General features: G+C 44.8%; 1 protein-coding gene across 1 annotated transcript in view; it reads right to left on the bottom strand.

Annotated features, from left to right (window-relative positions):
• Nucleotides 1-17,244, bottom strand: part of SPEF2 (sperm flagellar and cilia associated 2) — a 168,802-nt gene that overhangs the window by 63,228 nt on the left and 88,330 nt on the right. Inside the window, exons 20-24 of the mRNA XM_084833059.1 lie at nucleotides 12,157-12,243; nucleotides 9,654-9,790; nucleotides 7,088-7,215; nucleotides 6,847-6,985; nucleotides 2,765-2,902 (exon numbers count right to left, since the gene is read on the bottom strand). Coding sequence (XP_084689185.1) covers nucleotides 2,765-2,902; nucleotides 6,847-6,985; nucleotides 7,088-7,215; nucleotides 9,654-9,790; nucleotides 12,157-12,243 — 629 coding nt within the window. The remainder of the gene's footprint in view (nucleotides 1-2,764; nucleotides 2,903-6,846; nucleotides 6,986-7,087; nucleotides 7,216-9,653; nucleotides 9,791-12,156; nucleotides 12,244-17,244) is intronic.

Raw genomic sequence — 17,244 nt, 5'->3', positions numbered from 1 at the left:
AACTCCTTGGAACAAGAAGATGGCTGTCGGCATGTGTCCCGAGGGCCCATATAAGCTGCTGGGGGGTGGGTGGCGGCGTGGCTGGGCTTCTGGACTGCTCTGAAGCACACTGAAGCACTTTGGAGTGACCCAACCTGCTTCCTGCCTCTTCATGACCCCTCCATCTCACCTCAGAAGTGGCACAAGGCAGCCCGAAGCACCCCACTTCAGCTTGGAGTTTGGGCTCCAAGGGCCAAACAAGGGGTGATGCTGGGAGGCCTATGCTTCTTTTCATATGTCTGCCTCCATTCACTCAGTAAGCGGGAGAGGGAGGATCTTCCTGTGAAAGTAGAGCAAGGAAAGGCGCTCTGAACCCTTCCTCCTCCTGCACTTTACCTCCCCTCAGTCTGTGCTCCAGGCATGTTTTTCTGTTCCTTGTTCATTTCCAGTATCAAGAGCTGGGAATGGAGAATAGGTGCTTGGAGCAACTGCCTCTATAGAGGTAAAGCATGGGGGGAGTGTTTGGTGCCCCTCTTCCATTTACTCTTTTTACTATTAAAGTAAGACCCACCTGCTTTATATGCAAACAGAGCAGATATGTGAACAATGGCCCTGTAATGTCTGGTTTGGCTTGAAGTCTCAGATATTCAGATTCCTTAATTTTAGTCTAAAAATATACTTAAATGCAGAAGGAACAGTGAATTTTGCCCAGTTCAGAACATCTACACCTTGCAGACAAGAAACATTATGCACCTGTCATACTTCTGATTTATTATTAGAACAGAAGCCTCTAAATATATAACTGAAAAAGAAAAACGGTGTTGTGTATTCATGGGAAAATTCACAAAACCACAGTCTCAAAAGGAGAAAAAACACACACACAAACCACCAGAATATAAAAATCCAATTGTGTAGAACACGGGTGGGCAACTTGCAGCTCTCCAGATATTTTGGCCTACAACTCCCATCAGTCCTAGCCACATGGCCAGTGGTGGGGATGATGGGAGTTGTAGGCCAAAACATCTGGAGAGCCATAAGTTGTCCATCCCTGATGTAGAACAACTACCAGGTCAAAGGGTTAGGCCTGATGCCCTTCATCTCAGCACCAGATATGACATCTGCCAAGTCAGGGGGCCAGGTCCTGGGATCAAGGCAAGCCTGGACAAGGTGAAGCAAAAGCGAAGGAAAGGCAGAGCAAGTGAAGGCAAAGACGAAGGGGGATAGAGCAGAGGCAGAGCAAAGCAAGGTAAAGCAGCAGGCAAAATCTGGTCATGTGTTAAGCCCTGATCTCCAATAAAGGCAGATTCCCATTTTTTCTCAAATCAGAGAGTAAGCCTGACCTAGAAGCTTCTATAAGGGCCAGGCATTACCCTATGACCTGCTCTGGCCTACTGCTACTCAAGATGATGGTTGCTACTAAAACGTGATGGGATCCCACAAATTTAATCTAGGGATGTATGAGAAGTTTATTTTTGATCAGGATTTACACAGTTCACACCTTCTGAACCAAAACCAGACTCGGACGCAATCTACATTCAAACTTTGCACTGAGCAGGGGGTTGGACTCGATGGCCTTGTAGACCCCTTCCAACGCTACTATTCTATGATTCTATGAAGTCCGTCTATTTCCAAGCTTGCAATGTGATTCACACACCAAAAAAAACATGTTCAGCAGCATGTGTGCATTTGAAAAATGCATGCAAATATGCTTTAATCAATGGAAGAAGAATGTGACTATTTCAAAGATGCACACAATTGATGCATACATTTCAGAAACTATGCACAAAAACACACTCAGATTTTCATGCAAAAAGAAAAAACCTACAAAGCTCACAATCTTTACAGACTCAAATAAGCTTTGAGATGGAATTTGGAGAATTTTGGTCAGCTCGACTTTTATTGATCTGGACATCTCTAGGTTAATCTTTACCTGTTCTCCTTCTTGGGCTCCAGATTCAGAACCTGTTGTGGTTTTGAGTCATTATAGCCAGTGTCATGGCCTCAGTTTTGAGTTCAGAGTTGGAGGAGTATGAGCTAATGGAATCTGGGGCTGATCAGAAGCCTGCAGAACCTGAACCAGAACCCTTGTGGACACCTTCACCAAGCCCGATTCGCCTGAGGAGTCAAGGGCCTCCCACTCCACTGCACCTGCCCAACAGCACAGGAGGCTATAGAAAGGAGGAGAAGCACTTGCATTCATGCTAGGGCAGTAGCCCTTTAAGATGGGGGGTTGGCGCTTAAGAGGGACAGATTGGATGGAGGGACTCATAAGGTAGAATCCAACTAAAGTCCTACTTAGAGTAGACCCACTGAAATTAATGGGATTTAAGTTACTCATCACTTAAAGTCCCATCCATTTCAATGGCTCTACTCTACACAGGACTTTGGTTGGATTCTACCCATAAGGCCATAGTTCACTTCCAACCATTGTTGGGGCAAGCTGTTCACTTGGAGCTTTCCATGGCGTGACATGCATTTCCATCCACATGGCAATGCAGATTTGATCGTTCATCACCCAACCAGAATATCAAGCTGCGTGAACACTGATGAATGCAACTACATCTGGATCACAGCCCAATAGCATAATGAGATTACAAGCAACCAGCATCATAGCAGGACAAATCTTGCCAACCTGAAAGGCAGAGAATGGCGCTGTAGCTATATCAGCTAAAGAAGTTTTGCCAATTGCCCAGTTACTCCTAGCTCCAGTCAAGGTTTCACAACACAAATCAGCCCAACCATTTGGAACACCGATTCCTTAAAAAACAACAACACCATTCTAGACCTGCATAAGTGAAAAAATGTGGTTCATCAGAAGCCCCATTCGGTCTGGCAACCAGCCATCACTCATGATATCACAACGCTCTTGCTCAGCCTCATCCCTCCTGTTTTCACAGATATCCCACAGACGATCTCTTAGGTCCTAAAAAGTAAAAAATAAGAGGTATCAAAACATGGAACACATCTCCCCATCACAACAAAAACACTCAGAAATATAAATTACAGTTAAGCATCTCTCTGATATTTAGGTTCCACTTCATGTATCAGCCTCTGAACAAGACTCTATATGTACCAAAACCAGCTGGGTCTGCAGCTTCTGCTAGGGCTGACATAGCTGACACCAGGAGCTGTGATTGGAGAGCCCCATCTGGACTTCCACTTTTCACCATAGCTACTCCCAGTAGCAAGGAGATGGTGCTGCTGCTGATTCATCCTCTCAACTCTTCCCTCTAGGAGGGTGTGAAAGAAGCAGAGGCAGTGCCAGCAGCCTCTCCTTGCCAGAAGCATGGTGATGGGGCCAGAAGAGGGCTGAGCGGGAGTCTCCTCTGACAACAGTTGTCTGTACCACACGGATGCAGCAGTTGCTAAAGAGCCACAAGGAATTCAGCCAATCTACAAGCCATTGTGTGAGCTGGACTTATATGAGAAATTCTATGAGTGCTTCCTACTAAAGCACCTTCCATCACCAGAAAACGTTCAGAATGGAACAGGAATTAGATAAAAATCCTTGCTATTGGTTTTTACCATGTGTACAGTTAAAACAACGTACAGTTAGCTGCTCTCACCAGCTCCCGGGCCAGTCATCCCATAGATCAGCCTATGAAATCCAGACCACAGAGCACCACAGAAATTAAATGATAGTTTTATTTATGAAATTATTGTAAACAAACCAGAACTAGTGGGCATGTTAGTTCATGCTGCTCAATCACTTCTGCTGTGAGTGGGGGTGGCTAAACAATCCAGATACACTTCATCCCTGGGTTCCAACCATGGCTTGTCATGGTAGAGACAAGCCAGAGTTCCTGGTTTGCAGATCATGGTAAGCAACCCAGAGATGAAGTGTTCCTGGTTGTTTAGTCACTCACAGTGGGCATGATAAAACAGCATGCATTAGCATGCTCATTTGTTCCCAATAACCCTTTTTTTTTTTTTAAAGAGTTAACATGATGTGCAAACTGGGCCATTTTTATGACACTTTGTTGCAATACATTGAGAATTTGTCCTAAATCAGAAGGTGAATGTGCTTTACTTTCCTAATAAACAATCAAATGGACCAGTTTGGACTGATATTATTATACTGTTGTCTCCCTTCTTTTACATGAACATAGCCTGTAAGTTTAGATGTCTAAGTACATTTGTACAATTAATTTCCCCATTCAGATACCGAGGGATATGACTTTTATCTTAACTGCTCTCAACTCAGTGTTTTATGATGGGCTAAGAAGAAAACATTTTAGAAAAACAGGCGCCTTCCACCACAATGTGGAAAACACTCAACCAAACCAATTTTCAGGTTTTGCTCCTCTGAGGTCACTCATTCTTCCATCGCCCCATCACCTGACTCACCAAGCTGCTAGAAAGGAGGAGATCATAAATTTCTCATCCCCAGTAACTTAAGCAGGTGTTGTGGTCAGCAGCCACATTAGCTGTGTGCCTTCAGAGATAAGATTTGGGTATGCCATGTTGCAGGCTGGATTTTAGTCTTTGTTCTCTTCTCGAATTTAAGTTAGATTCTTGCTCTGGCAAGATACTGCATTATGCATCGGTACATTTGGGGGCACTTTGTCAGCAAATGAAGCAACCAAGTAAAAATGCCCCAGGTTTTGCAGCAGCCCTATATACAATGGGCCACACAATCCAGTAGGCAGGGGTGGGTGAAAATTTTGTTCAGCTGGTTTTTTGGTAAGAACTTCCCCAAATTCACACATTTCTTCAAAAACAGTAACGAAAGAACTTCATATTTTTCCAAAAAATGAATGTGGGAGAAAGCAAAATTAACAGATTCACCCATCCAGGTAGAGAGGGCTTAGCTCTTAAAAGTCCGACTTTGAAGCCCTATATATTTGTGGTAGGGATAGGTGAGAATTTCATTTCAGTTTGGTTTCAATATTTACCAAAATGTGCAAAGTTCTCCATATTTGGGAGAAAAAGAACTTGAGATTTAAAAAGAAGTGTGGGAGAAGCTAAAACTGACCGATGTGTCCATCCAGGCCCAGGGCTTTGAGTGCTAAGCTCTTAAAGGTCTGGGTTTGAATCCCTGTATATTCAGCCATGTTTATGATGCTGAATTAGGGTTGCTACCTCTCTTTTTTTTGCAAGCTCTTCATCTCTAGCACCTATATGGCAGGCGGGTACAACATGGTCCTCTCCATGCTAGCTATAGTTGTATCTACTGAATTTGGCTAGGGCAGGTGGGTGAAAATTTTGTTTCAGGTCATTTTTGTTAAGAATTTACCAGCATTTGCAAAGTTTTCCATATTTAGAACAAAAAGACCTTGAGATGTTAAAAAAATTGAACGTGGGAGAAAGTGAAACTGAGAGTGAAAGTGAAACCATCCCTAATTTGTGGTGCTGAATTAGGGTTGCCACCTCTATTTCTTACGGGCTCCTCATCTTTAACAGCAACATGGCAGACAGGTACAACGTTGTCCTCTTCATGCCGGGAACAGCTGTACCCGCTGAAATTGGCCAATTCACCCATCCCTAGGGTGGCTTGGCCCTTGAACTTGTGAAATAGTAAGAAGATGGCCTCAGAGCATGTGGAGAGTGCTTTTACTCTCACTGCTGAGTAACAGCAGCCAGAAAATATACATCTAGGATTAAAGTAATGGGCTTTGTAGTTAGGAGACTAAGCAGGTTTGAACCCTGAACAGCTTTTCATGCAAAATTGACTACGCCCTCCCTGAGGTTTAAGTGTATATCTCCCAGAATTCCCTGAACTCCTCCTTTCTGGGCCATGGGGACATCTGGCAATTTGAGAAACCATCCTGTGCACCACCACAAAATGGCTGCCATGGGTAGCAAAGGACAAGTAACCTGCCTAAAAGACTGTGTGGGGTCTGAGTCCAAACACACTGAACAACTTCTTGAGCTCATAGTTTTCAGCACAACAGAAACCTATTTCACAGCAATCCCAACTGCTAGTAAGAAAATGTGTTAATTAAAAATGTGGGAGAGTAGGGCACCTTGGCAGGTGCCAAGAAAGGCATCCAGGGTGCGTTGGTGCCCATGAGCACCATGTTGCCCACCCCTGGCTAAAATAGTCCCTCTTTCTACTGGAAGGCTGCACTGCTCCTCCTAAGGCAGGGCATCTTTCCTAGGCACCATGTAAGACAGAAAAGGTTTCAACAGGTTTAATTTAGAGCTACTTGCTTGAAAATTTATTTATTTATTTATATTTCTGTACCGCCCAATAGCTGAAGCTCTCTGGGCAGTTCACAGAAATTAAAACCACAGAGTGCAGCATAAAACAATATAAAATCTGAAAGCATAAAACCACAATATAACAGTACAACCAGAATAAACCTAGCAGCAATGCAGAGATTTAAAATACTGATTTGAAACAGCGAAGCTAAAAGACTAGAAAGCTAAAATGCTAAAATGCCTGGGAAAATAAAAAGGTCTTCACCTGGCGCCAGAAGGAATACAATGTAGGTGCCATGAGAACCTCACTAGCTCATTCCACAGCCGGGGTGCCACAGCAGAAAAGGCTGTCCTCCTAGTAGCCACCCGCCTCACTTCTTTTGGCTGGAGCTCATGGAGAAGGACCGCTGAGGATGATTTTAAGGTCTAGGCAGGCACATATAGGAGGAGGCAATCCTTCAGATAACCTGGCCCAAGCCACTGAGGGCTTTGAATATTAATACCAGCACTTCGAATCGGGCCCAGAAATCAACTGGCAGCCAGGGCAGCTGGAAAGTACTGGCATAATATGAGCTTGTTGGCCAGTCCCTTTTTTACAGCCTATGGCTATAAAATTACAGCCTACAGATACTATGGATGCTTCATCCCATTCATTTTAGGGAGGGGGGAACCCAGATGGATAAAAGCTCAAAAACTCATCCACCACTTTTAGCTGTCACTTACAGTAACTCTTTGGTGCAGTTCTTCCTTTGTTTCATCGTCTTCCCAGAGGTCATCAGCCACTGAGTTATAATCGGCTTGCCACTGAGTCACAAACTCCTGCTTGTGGTCTGGGCGTTTCAAGTATTCCTTGAAATGGTTTCTGTGAGCGGGAAAATGAAAAGAAGCCCATGGTTCGGTAAATGAAAGACAGTAGTAGGAGTCTTGTGAGGAGTTCTTGAGTCCTAAAATCCCACTTGCTTACCTAATGTGTGACAGGTAATGAATGATCACATGCTGTTCAGCTCTGAGGCATCGAAGTGTGGCTTTGATGTTATTCACATATGTTTTCTCCACAGTTTCCCAATAAGGAACTAAAAATTCAGGCACTTCCTGTTAAGTTTTAAAAGACATGGATTTTAGGCATCTACCAATTAGGTGTCACATTCCTACATCCTCTCCCTTCATAATCAACACACTCCAGGTAACAAGGCTTCAGGCTAACACTACTTTATTAGTTAACGACTAGCATATTTACAAATGCAGATTCTAGGAAACTCTCAGACTGCATAGAACCAGCTAATCTACACATCCCCGAATATCAATAGAGGAGATGAAGTGGAAGTTAGAGAAGTTGCCAGCAGTCTGGGCATGAACTTCTTGGCCAGATGTGCTTCGCAGGGGTGCCCCTCCCTTAGGGTGGCTCCCTTCTACGTTGGCTTCCATGAGTGGCCAACCTGGCGGAGCATCTGAGCCCTGCCCCTAACTTTTCCTGCTTCGCTCTGCAGTGGACCCTAGCGTCCCTCAAGTCACGCCCCTCACCCTCCTCCTCCTCCAAAATTTGAGTTCTCATGGTGGAGGAATGGGGGAGCAGTTCAGCCTGGGCCATCTATGTGTCAAGGTCTTGGGAAGAAAGTCTCGCCATAACTGGGCTCTCTAGGGAGGGTGCGTCCCTCTGTTCTTGCTGTTCCCATTCTGAGTCCGAATCTGAGCTGCCAGACATCTCCACACGCTCAGATTAATTCCCGATATCAGGCTGCTTAACTAAAATGTTAGGGGAAAGGGACCAAGAAAGGGTGTAAATGAAATTATAAGGCCATACTCTATCCTCTCTTTGTTTCCTTGTCTCGCTTCAACTTCTGAGCCTTCTGCCCTGCCATTTCTGACCCTATGCTTGAAACAACTTCCCTACTGGGTTTTATGTCATAGATAGTGCATGTTGCACTTGGACCAGGGAGACCTGGGTTCAAATGCTCACTCAGCAAAAAAGCTCACTGGGTGACCTTTGGCCAGTTACCAAACCCAGCCCAGCCTAACCTACCTCACAGGTCTGAACTCCTTGGAACAAGAATAGGATACAAATGTGCTACACAATTTTTTTAAATAAAACCCCTCCCATTTCCTTTGCATTTTCAAATTTCTCCTCAAAACCCATATTCTTAACAACCATAACTTCGCTTTTAAAGCTTTTCTTAGCTGCTACAGCAGGGGTGTTGAATGTCAAGCTCATGGGCCAAATCCAGCTCACCAGGGTTCCCCAGATGGCCACGACTTTTCCCCTGGCCCCACCCCCTTTCCCTTGTCCACCAATTATTTCCCAGCTGTTGTGCATCCCCCCCCCCCATTCTAATAGGTTGAAATGGATCTCCCAAGGCTTAGTTACTGTCAGGAAGAGCTTTAAGCTAAAAGATGCTGGGAGGTTTGGCATTTGGGGCTCCATCCCTTTTTCCTTTGGCCCCACACTCTGTGGCCCCACCCATCACTTTTGGCAGTTCGACACCCCTGCACTATAGTCTCAGCCCTTCTCACTGTCCTGTGCCCAGTTAACCTTCATCTTTGCTATCTGGGGCGAACATGCCATTTGATTTTCTGCCAGAGGCATAGAACTGCCTTGAGCAGATCCTGCCTGTTCTCACTGTGGTGGCAAGTCTGTATCTGGTTTGACTGGACCATTTCAGACTGCGATTGCAGACAAGAAAGCCTTCTTCCCCGACCTGTAAGTTTTCTAGGTGGAGGGAGTTATTTGTATGGAGGAGCTGCCCAACATGGCTGACTCTTAATTCGTCCCACTTCTACGGGAAGCCAGGAGAGTGGGGGGCTTGGACCATCAGGCTGGATTTCTTCGACAAACAGTAATGCTAGGAGTTTGCTGAATGGAGACCAAGAACAACCTGTCATTGTAGAGCAGTGGTGGGGAACCTGTCCCCCTCCAGCTCTCGTTGGACTCCAGTTCCCATTAATCCCAGCCAGCATGGCCAATGATCAGGGATGATGGGAGTTACTCAACAATGTCTTGGGGGCCACAGGTTCCCACCCCTGTTGTAGAGGAATCCTGACACTGTTTTCTCCTTTACGTATTAAAGGTATTTGCACAAAGAATGGCAGATGAATCCTGACTAATGGAGGTAGAACTACCACCCTTCCCACCCTGCCATCCTGCCGCCTTGATCCTTACAGAAGTTAAGTATTTCCTGTGCTGGGGGCGATGAATTGTAAATTGGGTCACTGGATACAATGTAACTGCAAATGTATTCTTGGCAACAACAACGGTATAGATGACTGGATTGCACTGATTTATAGGGATGGTTGCAATATTACATAACTCTGCACTCCTCTCAAGATGCAAATCTAGCCCTGTCTCAAGAACTGGTTGGCCAGCTGCTTGACTGGCAAAAAACATCACTGTTTCATTTTCAAAATGCTATTGGAAAGCAAACAAAATGGAGAGCTCAGAGTAGAAGGAAGGTAGGAAGGAAGGAAGGAAGGAAGGAAGCCAGCCAGCCAGCCAGCCAGCCAGCCAGCCACTATAATGCAATGCTGGACTGCCATACTTGGGGAAGTGGTTCATCGATGTAAACCCATTCACTTGATCCTGGTTTAATTGGAGGTGGTTCTACAGGAGCAGGAGTCAATATGATTTCTGGAGAAGGCGTCCCAGATTTCCCTTTTTCTTTTCCTCGCGGAGTGCCTTAAATATGAATATATCATTAGTATATTAATATCTGGAACAGTATTTTACCTATGAACGTATTAACAGGCTGTGAGCTACAAACACTGGTTGTTTTCTTTGAACACTCTTGATTGATTGGCAGCAGTATTGTTTCAGTATATTATTCATCAACCAAATGTCCTACATAGTGTATCCCATTTTTATTTAAATGGACTTGCTAAAACAAAACAAAAGTGTAGGCCTTTGCTGTGAGAATTTTTATTTTTTTTTAAAAAAGACTTTGCATTCCTCCATTAAACCGACTGTGTAGCCAACAACATTGTTCAACCATAGAACTTAGACAGGAGTACTCCACTGAAGTACTAGACTAGCTACAATTCCCAAGTATGTGCATGAAAAAAGATGGCGGATTGGGTTGAAAATTTTGGTTTCTTTCTTCCGGACCAAACTAGATATGACATCATTCATTTTATTACAAGTGATTTTAAGTAAACAGGAACTGATCCTGGCAGTGGGGAGGGGGGCTTTAACCCTTTGCCCCCACTGTGGTCCTGATCCAGATTGTGCCCCCCTCCCCTGAACGCATGCTATTGACACTGGAAGGAAAACTCCCATTCATGTGGAAGCAAATGGCAGGTTTGGAAGGGCGATCCAGATTGGGATCGCAGTGTAAGGATTATAGACCCTCTACCCTGCGCCTGTGTCCCAAGCCAGATCATCACCCCCCTTCTTTTAAAAAACCAAAAACGTTCATGCAGTTGCTATTTGTGTTAATGACCTCACACGTTTGCTTTGGTAGGTCCTACCTGGATTTCTCAAGCCTCCCTGCAAAAAACTGGGGGACTCTTACAGCTTGCTCATAAGACCCCCTCTTCCAGGATGGAGCTTGCCAACACAGTATGACATACACACCAGGCATTATGCCAGTGTTGCAGGGACATTCTTGCACTGGAGGCTGAAACACTGCAGATTTAAGCACCTTTACCTAAAGAGCAGGCCCTTTTAAAATAGGTGTCTTGTTGACACACATTATGGAGGATTGGCCTCTACAAACAAATGTTCTGATCGGGCATATTTGGCTGTGCTTTGCAAGTTCTCAAGGCCTTTTGGCCTCCTCCCCAGCACTCTAATCTACGGAATGCCTTGTGTGGATCAGGCAACAGCATCCAGAGGCCCTTCTACTGATCCTTTCCCATATAGATAATTACGGCTGTCTTGCAAAGTCTCATGGTTGCAGTGAACCTTTCCCACAAACTTTGCTTTGTCCTACACTGCAGCCCTGCTCAGATGCTGCAATCTGCCATGGATTGTGATCTGGCAGATTTACTTTCCTGTTCCTGCATGCCCAGGCAGGAGGTTTCCTGAGTCTCTCCTGAGCCACCATAGATGGCTGGTAGGCTCTGTTTGATTTGGTATGTCCTACCTGGAGCTCTCAAAGCTCCTTGCACAGCCTTGCCTCACCATTAGCCACTCCAACCTATCTTCCTGCTCTACCATCAGCTCCTGCACAGATCCTTTGGAGACTGCTTACACCTCTAGCCATTTCTTCCATTCTGGCTTGCTATCCTTTCCCCAAGAGTGACTTTTTCAACACTGCCTGGAATTTGAATTGTGGGCTTGCCCATTTGCATTTGGGGCTCTGATGCTAAAAAGACTCACTATTGGCCTATAGGCCCTGGTCCTGCTAAGGTTACCAACACCGTATGAGTGACATCCTATGACTAGCTGAACTCAGGTCCAAGAAAACCCATTCATTCATTCATTCAAGTGTTATTGCACTGATGTTGTGCTTGTGGGCTTCCCATAGTCATCTGGTTGGCCACTGCGGGAACAGAATGCTGGACTAAATAGGCCTTTGGTCTGATCCAGCATGGCTCTTTTTATATTCTCAAATTTTGCTAAATGGAAAGGGATGTGTGAATCATGCCTTTTAGCCATGTTAACATGGTTAATGTGAGAAACAGAGTGAAAGAGAACCATTTCCATAACAGAATGTACACCTAGTTCAACTTGTGATTCACCAACCCCACCAATCATATACTGCGCCTTGCTAGGTTCATGACACTCACTCCATTTTTGAAGCCCTGGCCAAGGATCAAGAATGGCGTGGGGTGGGGGGCTTACTGCACCCCACAAGGGGCTACTGGATCACAGCTGTGCAGGCCTGTTTTAATTTTCCATTTGATTAATGGGTGTTAATGTAAACACCAATTTAAGCAACATAAAAATGCCTTTACATCCTTTTGTCAACTAATTATTTTTCCCTACCTAATTAAAACTTACTGATGCTGTTTTTAAAAGAAAGTATGAAGATGAAGACGAAAGCTATAATCTTTTGTGGTTATCAGGAAAACTACCAAAAATGAAATTAAATTATACTTTACCTGGTTTACCTCCTGATTCTTTTCCTTTGGCTGCTTCATCTTTCTTTCCTTTTTTCCCTTTAACATGTCGCTCAGTTGAAGGGGACTCTGTAGGGGAATTCAATTATGTATCAGTTAAACCAGCCTTCTTCAACCTAGTAACCTCCAGATGTTGGCTGGGGTTTGCTGGGAGCAGTAGTCCATCACATCTGGAGACACCAGGTTGGAGAAGGCTGAGTTAAACAGTCTACTTTATATTAGCTGGGTCATGTTAGTGCTGAGTTGTACTTCTATGTAGGAATGGAGAGGAATGGGAGAAGGGTTTGGAAATTAACTTCCAAGTTCAGAAATGCTCTGGCCATTAAGAACTGAGCTCCATTGCTCTTTGATCTTTGTCTTGGTTTGTAATGCTCAGCAACAGTCCTTTCATCTGCCAGTTTCCCTCTCCCCTGCTCCCTTTTCACACTTTTACAAACTTAACAAATTGCAAGAGGGCAGTAGGAGCAAAAACAACAGTTGGGACTGAAGAATGCCTTTTTTAAATCCCTCTTTGCCAACTGACCAGGAGGAATAAAAAACTATAGGTCCCAGGGTTATTTGTTGTTCAGTCGTTAAGTCGTGTCCGACTCTTCGTGACCCCATGGACCATAGCATGCCAGGCCTTCCTGTCCTCCACTCTCTCCCGGAGCATGCTCAAGTCCATATTCATTGCATCGATGATGCTATCTAGCCATCTCATCCTCTGCCGTCCCCTTCTCCCCTTCTCCTTTTGCCTTTCATCTTTCCCAGCATCAGGGTCTTTTCCAGTGACTTTTCTCTTCGCATTTGGAGGCCAAAATATTTGAGCTTCAGCTTCAGTATCTTTCCTTCCAATGAGCAGTCAGGGTTGATTTCCTTTAGGATGGACTGATTGGACCTCCTTGCAGTCCAGGGGACTCCTAAGAGGCTTCTCCAGCACCACAGTTTGAAAGCATCAATTCTTCAGCGCTCAGCCTTCCTTATAGTCCAACTCTCACAGCCATCCGTTACTCCTGGGAAAACCATAGCTTTGATTATGCGGACCTTTGTCGGCAAGGTGATGTCTCAGCTTCTTACTATGCTGTCTAGGTTTGCCATATCTTTCTTCCCAAGGAGCAAGCGTCTTTTAATTTCATGGCTACAGTCACCGTCTGCGGTAATCTTGGAGCCCAAGAAAGTAAAATCTGTCACTGCTTCCATTTCTTCCCCTTCTATATGCCAGGAAGTGATGGGGCCAGATGCCATGATCTTAGTTTTTGTAATGTTGAGTTTCAAACTAGCTTTTGCACTCTCCACTTTCACCCTCAACAAGAGGCTCTTTAGATCCTCTTCGCTTTCTGCCATTAGGGTGGTATCGTCTGCGTATCTGAGGTTGTTGATAATTCTCCCGGCAATCTTAATTCCGACCTGTGATTCATCCACCCGGCGTTTCTCATGATGTACTCTGCGTATAAGTTAAATAAGCAGGGCGACAATATGCAGCCTTGCTGTACTCCTTTCCCAATTTTGAACCAATCGGTTGTTCCATGCCTGGTTCTTACTGTTGCTTCTTGACCCTCGTACGGGTTTCTCAGGAGACAGGTAAGGTGGTCTGGTACTCCCATCTCTTTAAGAATTTGCCACAGTTTGTTGTGATCCACACAATCAAAGGCTTTAGCATAGTCAATGAAGCAGAAATAGACGCTTTTCTGGAATTCTCTTGCTTTCTCCATGATCCAGCGAACGTTGGCGATTTGATCTCTAGTTTCTCTGCCTCTTCGGAACCCCGCTTGTACTTCTGGTAGTTCTCGGTTCACATACTGCTGAAGCCTAGCTTGTAGGATTTTGAGCATAACCTTGCTGGCATGTGAAAGGAGCGCAATTGTACGGTAGTTTGAACACTCTTTGGCATTGCCCTTCTTTGGGATTGGAATGTAAACTGACCTTTTCCAGTCTTGTGGCCACTGTTGAGTGTTCCAAATTTGTTGGCATATTGAGTGCAGCACTTTAACAGCATCATCTTTTAGGATTTTAAATAGCTCAGCTGGAATACTGTCATCTCCACTAGCTTTGTTGTTAGTAATGCTTCTTAAGGCCCCCTTGACTTCACTCTCTAGGATGTCCTAGATGTCCAGGGTTATGCTGAGGGCTATTTCTTCTCAGGAGTTCCTCACTGTGCAGTGAAGACTTTTGAGCAGACTTAGAGTCTGTATTGCTGACTCTGGGAAGGGCAGTTCTTTATTCCTCCCAATTCACTTATCATCAGGAATTTTTTAAAGCCTACATTGCCCAGGGTTCCTGTGGACAATGGAGTAAATATGCTTGGAAGATTTTTGTGAGCCCCACCAGCTGCCATTTTCCCTTCTCTCCTCCCCCTCAGAAATTTGGTGAGTTTGGGAAAGTGTAGGAAAGAAGGGGTAAAGGTATTTGTGCGTGCGCGCACGTGTGTGGTGTGTGTGTGTGTATGCATGTGTGTGCAGATCTTGATGGAAATGTAATGCTCCAAGGGTGTAATCCTAGGCTGGTTTAGCCATGGCTGGCTGAGGAATGCTGGGAGTTGTAGGACCTTTTTCTGCCTAAACATGCATAGGGTTGTACCCTAAATCTCCAAAACACATGCTCTTTTCCCTCTCTCATGACAATTTCCCCCAACCTCCATGCATTACTCTTCTTCTGCTCCAAGATTCACCATGGTTAACACTGGTAGGGTTCCATCATATAGCCATGTTTTGAAACCAGAGCATGAAGCTCAAAAACCAAGGTTAATATTAATCATGGCTATGACTGGTGCAGATGTGGCATAGAACTGAGCTGAAAGTTCAGAACTGGAGGAATTCAAGCAGAGACTGGACAGCCATCTGTCAGCAATGCTTTAAACTGGATGTCTGCACTGAGCAGAGGGTTAGACTTAATAGCCTAAATTGTTGTTGTTGTTGTTGTTCAGTCGTTCAGTCGTGTCCGACTCTTCGTGACGCCATGGACCATAGCACGCCAGGCCTTCCTGTCCTGCGCTCTCTCCCGGAGCGTGCTCAAGTTCATATTCATTGCATCCGTGACGCTATCTAGTCATCTCATCCTCTGCCGTCCCCTTCTCCTTTGGCCTTCAGTCTTTCCCAGCATCAGGGTCTTTTCCAGGGAGTTTTCTCTTCGCATTAGGTGGCCAAAATATTGGAGCTTCAGCTTCAGTATCTGTCCTTCCAATGAGCACTCAGGGTTGATTTCATTTAGGATGGACTGATTTGACCTCCTTGCAGTCCAGGGGACTCGTAAGAGTCTTCTCCAGCACCACAGTTCGAAAGCATCAATTCTTCGACGCTCAGCCTTCCTTATAGTCCAGCTCTCACAGCCATACGTTACTACTGGGAAAACCATAGCTTTGATTAGACGGACCTTTGTCGGCAAGGTGATGTCTCTGCTTCTTACTATGCTGTCTAGGTTGGCCATAGCTTTCCTCCCAAGGAGCAAGCGTCTTTTAATTTCATGGCTACAGTCACCGTCTGCGGTGATCTTGGAGCCCAAGAAAGTAAAATCTGTCACTGCTTCCATTTCTTCCCCTTCTATATGCCAGGAAGTGATGGGGCCAGATGCCATGATCTTAGTTTTTTTAATGTTGAGTTTCAAACCAGCTTTTAAACTCTCCTCTTTCACCCTCAACAAGAGGCTCTTTAGATCCTCTTCACTTTCTGCCATTAGGGTGGTATCGTCTGCATATCGGAGGTTGTTGATAATTCTCCCAGCAATCTTAATTCCAACCTCTGATTCATCCAACCCGGCATTTCTCATGATGTACTCTGCATATAAGTTAAATAAGCAGGGTGACAATATGCAGCCTTGTCGTACTCCTTTCCCAATTTTGAACCAATCGGTTGTTCCATGTCTGGTTCTTACTGTTGCTTCTTGACCCTCGTACAGGTTTCTCAGGAGACAGGTAAGGTGGTCTGGTACTCCCATCTCTTTAAGAATTTGCCACAGTTTGTTGTGATCCACACAATCAAAGGCTTTAGCGTAGTCAATGAAGCAGAAATAGATGTTTTTCTGGAATTCTCTTGCTTTCTCCATGATGCAGCGAATGTTGGCGATTTGATCTCTAGTTCCTCTGCCTCTTCGAAACCCAGCTTGTACTTCCGGTAGTTCTCGGTTCGCATACTGCTGAAGCCTAGCTTGTAGGATTTTGAGCATCACCTTGCTGGCATGTGAAATGAGCGCAATTGTGCGGTAGTTTGAACACTCTTTGGCGTTGCCCTTCTTTGGAATTGGAATGTAAACTGACCTTTTCCAGTCTTGTGGCCACTGTTGAGTGTTCCAGATTTGTTGGCATATTGAATGCAGCACTTTAACAGCATCATCTTTTAGGATTTTTAATAGCTTGGCTGGAATACTGTCATCTCCGCTAGCTTTGTTGTTACTAATGCTTCCTAAGGCCCACTTGACTTCAATCTCTAGGATGTCCGGCTCAAGTTCAGTGACCGCACTATCATGGCTATCAGGGACATTCAGATCTTTCCTGTATAGTTCTTCTGTGTATTCTTGCCACCTCTTCTTAATCTCATCTGCTTCTGTTAGGTCCCTGCCTTCTTTGTCCTTTATCATGCCCGTCTTTGCACAAAACGTTCCCTTGAGATCTCCAAGTTTCTTGAAGAGATCTCTAGTCTTTCCCATTCTGTTGTTTTCCTCGATTTCTTTGCATTGTTCATTTAAGAAGGCCTTCTTGTCTCTCCTTGCTATTCTCTGGAACTCTGCATTCAGTTGGGTATATCTTCCCCTTTCTCCCTTGCTTTTCGCTTCCCTTCTTTCGTGAGCTACTTGTAAAGCCTCATCAGACAGCCACTTGGCTTTCTTGCATTTCTTTTTCTTTGGGATGGATTGAGTTGCTGCCTCCTGAACAATGTTACGGACCTCCGTCCATAGTTCCTCAGGCACTCTGTCTATCAGGTCTAATCCCTGAAATCTATTCCTCACCTCCACTGTATATTCATCAGGGATATGATTTAGGTCATACCTGAACGGTTTAGTGGTTTTCCTGACGTTCTTCAATTTAAGCCGAAATTTTGCAAGAAGCAGCTCATGATCTGAGCCACAGTCAGCTCCAGGTCTTGTTTTTACTGACTGTAT

This window comes from Heloderma suspectum, chromosome 2 (genome assembly GCF_057233095.1).
Source record: "Heloderma suspectum isolate Gila_16-S chromosome 2, 16-S_ref, whole genome shotgun sequence".
Taxonomy (NCBI): domain Eukaryota; kingdom Metazoa; phylum Chordata; class Lepidosauria; order Squamata; family Helodermatidae; genus Heloderma; species Heloderma suspectum.
The sequence above is the reverse complement of the archived record's forward strand: the minus strand, read 5'-3'. Positions and strand labels throughout refer to the sequence as shown.